Here is a 5682-nt window from a genome sequence, read left to right as displayed (position 1 = left end):
CAATTAGAGGAGAGCACACAAACTTGACCTAATTAATGAAATGCTGTTCCTTTACTATCCAGTCTCACTCTTGGCCAAGCTATACTGTGACTGCAATGAGGAAAAAAATTGATCATCATTATATAATAGCATATGGATTAGAAAACTCACTGGGCAGAATTGCAGATTTTTTGCCTTTGTATTTGTATTTCATTTTTTGCATACATGTATGCTATAAAAAAAAACAATCCATAAAACGTGTAACAGGAATCTATAAACATGGCTCCTGAAGTGAGAACATTGTATATGGCAACCATTTGAAATGTTTGTCAGATAATACAATATCTGAGTTACAGTAAAACACTTGATAAATTGCCCCATTACATTTTTCACATTTTTCTGGTAGCATATATATATATATATATATATATATATATATATATATATATATATATATATATATATATATATATATATATCTTAAACATGTTAGAAAAAAATAGTTTAGGAAATTACTTGAGATTTCAGAAACACCATGTTTTAGTTGCCATGTATTTTCTATGGGTAAATGTTGCTGAATAACTTTTTAAAAACTTCTAAGCATGCAATTTATACCCTTTTTATTATTTTCATTATTTGCATTTCACTGTTTTTAATTAATGTAGCCACCAACACATGAATAAAATGTAAACGTTATAGAGAACCATTGAGAGATTAAATATGGTAGTTGTGTTTGCTGACCTAATGGTGCAAGCTCTGCAGCTGATAACCTGCTCTTGGCCTCACTATCTTGTACTTTTGGCCGTTCTTAACCAGCATCCAGGGAAATACAGGGGTTCCTGCTATGGTTGATAGGGGTTCCTTGAGAAGAGAACAGTGGCAATCTGATCTCCTCCTTAAAATGACCACCATTGTAAGGGGGGCATTACAATTTTCACTGTCTGTGTTACTTTGCTGGGTGTTTGTATGCGTTTTATTTTCTGATAAAAAAAAAAAAACAAACACATTCTTTATCCTATACTTTAAATCTCTGTACAACCTATTGGTCACACTAATGTACCATGAGCTGTAGGTCTAATACTTTTAGTTGGGGTTTCCTGAGACCTCAAAACTATTTCAAGGATTACTCCATGGTAAAATGTTTGAGAATATCTGATCTAGTATGCAACTGATCTAGAGCTAACATTCAGTCAGTGACTGTATTTCTGAATGTAGGGAAGCCCGGATGCACTTTCAAAAATAGCCAGCAACGGCAGCTCCTATATTTTTGGCCTCATGAATTCACTTTTAGCCCTAAGTGTTGCTTACAGTCCTTCAGTTTTGGCTATAGCCCCAGTTCATGGAGTTGTCAGATAGGCTGCCAAGTTTTGTCTATGGTATGAATATGCTCCTTAGCCTTCATGCGAAGTGCAGCAATGCTGGAGCTTCGGTCCAACTCCTCTATGGGAAACTTGTCAACAAAGCCTCCCATGCATTGGTATGGACCACTGCTGAGAGGCTGGATAGATGTCATTGTAGGTGCACTGTTGAGGAAAGTATGACCAGTGTAATGAGACTGAAGATTTTGAGAAGGAGCTATAAATCCTGGTATGCTGTGCACACTGCTGGCTGTAGAAATAGGGGAGGTGAGCCATGGATCCAGCGGTAAAGAAGAGCTTAGCGGCCCAACATTAGCTGTTATTGGCGTCCGTGAAAATGAGAGCAGTGGGGAATCATGAAGTTTGGCAGAAGAAGACTCTAACTTCTCCTGACGCCTCCATTTCGCCCTTCGGTTCTGGAACCAAACCTGTATGAAAAATAATTATGCTTATTTAGTAAAAATCAGAGGTGGTATTTTAGAATCTAGTACAGCAACAGGTGTTGAGAGAGAGCGAGAAATCTCTAGCATTAGGATAAGAGCAATTAACATTCCTAAGGACAGCTTCTAGATAATAAGGATCCCATTAACGGATCAAGGTGGTCACAAATTGGATATTTCAGTTTATGGATTAGTAGGGAGTGCATAGTAAAGAATGCAGCATAATAAAATGTCATGGTGGTGGTTAAGCTGAGCCTGGAATTATATTATGGTAATTATCCACCAAGATCACATTTAGAGCAAATAATGTAAAAAGTCACAGAACACTATGAACCTTCAAGATAAACTTTGCGTTTCCCAATGATCTACTCTTTAAGGAGGCATGATTCTATTATATTTAATTTCAGTCTCTCAACACTTCAAGCACATCTTGCACATATATTCCCATACTTCCCTAAAGAAGTAGAAGTATAATGACAGCAAAGGGAATGTTAATTATAAGCGAATCATATGTTTATCAAATTGTACTTCTGTGATTTGGGTGCTTTTTTTATTCTTATTCTTATCTTTATTCTAAAAATATATTATAATTATGGCACTGCATTTTTTCCTGATTAATTACTGCTTTTTGCACTTAGTCATTGTATTTTGCCAATCCATAATAAAGAAACCTGGATAGCTCTACAGCTAAAATCTAGTATAACCCATTAGTTTGCCTAAATAAAAACCTTGTTAAATGATGCCTAGTGTTCCAACATCACATACCTCCAAGTCATGGAGTCTGTTTTGTAAGAATCCTTGACTGTACTATTATAATGAATGACTTTAAACAAAGTAAGACGTTTAGTAAAAACGACATTACCCTATCCTTTCTAGCCCTCTAACCTAAATAAACGTAGAAGTATGCTACTCAGCTGTTTACTTACTTTATCATGCCTTCTCTGCTGCTTAACTCCTCCCGGCTGAAATCTTCTTTAGTGCTGGCCATGCCTATACACTAACCCCTTCCATAGGGCTGTACTCTAAGGCTTGGAGTTAGGTCCCATTTAAGGCTATGGGGGCTCACTGCACAGGCATGGTCAGCATCAAACAAGATTTCCCATCAAAGGATAGAAACAGCTGAGGAGGCTTGCAGCTGTCATGTTGAAGTAAATAAGCTTGTTTTAGGATTTTCAGGCTCACTTAGGTTACATTAGGTAGCGTGAACAAATGTAGTTTTTCCTAAAAGAGAGCTTGTCCTTTAAGTGTTTGTTGTATTTGCTGAAACAATAAAAAACATCAGAACCCTTTTTAATTATCTATTTAAAAAGCCATGCTGCCCATTGATTAGAGAGATCTAGCCCTGGCTCAGAAGTGGGTGTGTTGGATCTCTGCAAAAACAACCACTTCTTCCCAAAAGAAAGCAGAGGTCCCACTCTACAGCATGTTGGCAGGAGACAGGCTTTTCTACTGAAGCTGTGGCTGATTTTTGAGGAAAACAAACTCTAAGGCGGGATACACACTATACAACTTTTGTTGTTTGATTTGCTTTAGATTTACCTTCAACTATGTAGTGCAAGGGCCTGCCTGATTGCATACAAATTGAAAGGGTTTAGGCATGACCTCATATTATATGGTTTTGGTAAATCTAAAGGAAAAAACCTATAGACAATTGCATAGTGTGTATCCAGCTTAAGACTTTGCACACTTTTTGTTTAGATGCACCTGGAATGTATTTAGTTGTTTCGAAGATTCAATTGGGCTTATACCAGTTGTAAAGTTTAAGCACGCTACATGCCAAAAAAGGTTTATCGCAGTACACAGGCCCTATATAGAATGCTCTGTTCTTCTACAGAGATGCTGCTCCTCCCTCACAATTGCTGGAAATTCCCAGGTTGGCGTAATTACAGCCAGAAGTACACAGATACAAAGTAATATTTCAACAATTTGTATTTATTTTGTTTAAGTCATATGTATATCAAAAGGGATCTTTGATCAACATATGATGTCAGTTAAAGCTGTACTAAACCAAGAAACAAAAAGTTGTATTGTGATGGCAGGGAAGTCTCCCCGCTGTCAAAATACAATAGCTTAGTGGGGAGGATGGGGTGTGCGGATGGGGAATCAAATCAGATTTTTAATTCAACCCGCTAGTTGAATTAAAAAAACTGACTAGTGTATGGGCTTTTTAACGGTGTTGCCCCTCTGGATGGAGGAGCAATGGAGATACCTTTGGACAGCAGCACTGTCGATCTGGGAAGAGGGTAGTGTTCCATGCATTAGCAAATTTAGATGGATAAAGTAGAACTCCAGCAAACATTATTTTAAGCAGTTATAGTAACAGTTATTTTTCTTTTGTATGATAAAGGTTTGACATAAATTTAAAAAAAAAACCCTGTCAAGTTTTTTCCCTCAACTCCCTAACCTCCTCTGGACAGCTTGGTCTTTTAACAGAAGTTGAAAAAGAATAAAAGACTCACTGGCCAAATCACAATGTGTAAATAAAGGGAAAATTAAAGCCTAAAAAGGGAATGTAAAGAGGATTTAAAAAGAAATACAATATGAAATAAAAATGTAAGCCCTTTGTTTACCCTAAATCAGTCCTAATTAACTCATTCTTCCCCTCCTGCCCTTAGCTATTATTTCCTACCATTTTTTTTTTTCTAATTGTTAATTTGTAATTTTTTTTTTCATTTTCACAAAAAAGACTTTTGTTTGATTTGTGAATAACTAGGTTATAATTTGTACCAAAATAATAGGGAAAAAAGTATGTTTTGCTAATTTTATTACATTATTTAGGTTATTTTTCATGGATTATATACAAAAATATTCTTTTCCAAGACAAATATTGTCCTAAAAAAAGTTATTATCAAATAAACAGTCCCTGAAAAATTGCTCTGGTCCCTTAGGGGTGTTCAGGGGTGAGTGCCTAAAGTATCGGTATTAATAATTGTACATTTATTATGTTATAAGGCCAAGCTCCAAGATCTGTAAATTAAAGAAGAAAAAAAAAGGATATAAGGACCAGCAAAAAAAGAGGACAAGCATAATGGAATGTGGATCTAAATTTAAAGTATACCTTGGCAGACCTGGATGTGGTTGAAATTTAGGATGAACATGTATTATAAATAATAAAAAAAATAAAATAAAGCTAGATTATAAAAGTTGTACTACAAATTAAGCGTATTACACTTACAGTAAATTTAACCATCCCCCTTTTTTTATTAGTCTCACCTGTACCCGAACCTCTGGCAGGCTAACTTTCATGGCAAGCTCTTCTCGGCTATATACATCCGGGTAGTGGGATCGCTCAAATGCTCTTTCTAATTCATGCAATTGATAGGTAGTAAAAGTCGTTCTGTTTCTGCGGTGTTTCTTTTTTGGTATTTCATCTTCTTCTCCTTCTGCAGGACATGATGATGGTGTATTGTCCCCTCTTAGATCACTCAGATCTCCTTCACATTTGTCCAGAAACATCCTGAAAATTTGGAAGAATACGGTATGGCCAATAACTTTTACAGATTTTGATGGAAAAATACTTTGTTTAAAAAAAATTAAACTGTGCTCTTTTGTAGAAAGGTAACAATTGGCATGAAAAACAATATACATAAGGATGTACAAGCAAGCAGGGGTGGGACATAGGGCAGGCAGCAGGAACTTACTCATAAAGTACGTTCTGTTTTAGAGTATCTCCACTGAACGGAGGAGCAACGGAGACACTTTGGACAACAGAATGGTCAATATGGGAGAGGGTAGTGTCAGATGCACAAGCATATTTATTGGACTTAACTAACAAATTAAATCTGAACTCCAGCTAACACTTTTTAGGCAGTTACAGCAACAGTTTTTTTTTCCCTTTGGGATAGAGGTTTTACATCAATGAACACAAGCTGACCATTTATACAATAATTGAAACAAGTGCAGCA

General features: G+C 36.1%; 1 protein-coding gene across 1 annotated transcript; it reads right to left on the bottom strand.

The window, feature by feature from the left end:
- Positions 1-1327: 1327 nt before the first annotated feature.
- On the bottom strand, positions 1328-5233 carry RAX2 (retina and anterior neural fold homeobox 2; the record flags this gene model as incomplete). The annotated part of the gene is made up of 2 exons (XM_082254103.1): positions 1328-1765; positions 4991-5233. 2 exons carry the CDS (start codon positions 5231-5233, stop codon positions 1328-1330), a joined length of 681 nt encoding a protein of 226 aa, XP_082110229.1.
- Between the last annotated feature and the right edge of the window lie 449 nt (positions 5234-5682).

The sequence above is a fragment of the Pelophylax lessonae genome, assembly GCF_965119305.1.
Source record: "Pelophylax lessonae genome assembly, chromosome: 1".
Classification (NCBI taxonomy): Eukaryota; Metazoa; Chordata; class Amphibia; order Anura; family Ranidae; genus Pelophylax; species Pelophylax lessonae.
Note: the sequence above shows the minus strand (reverse complement) of the source record. Positions and strands in the feature narration are given on the sequence as shown.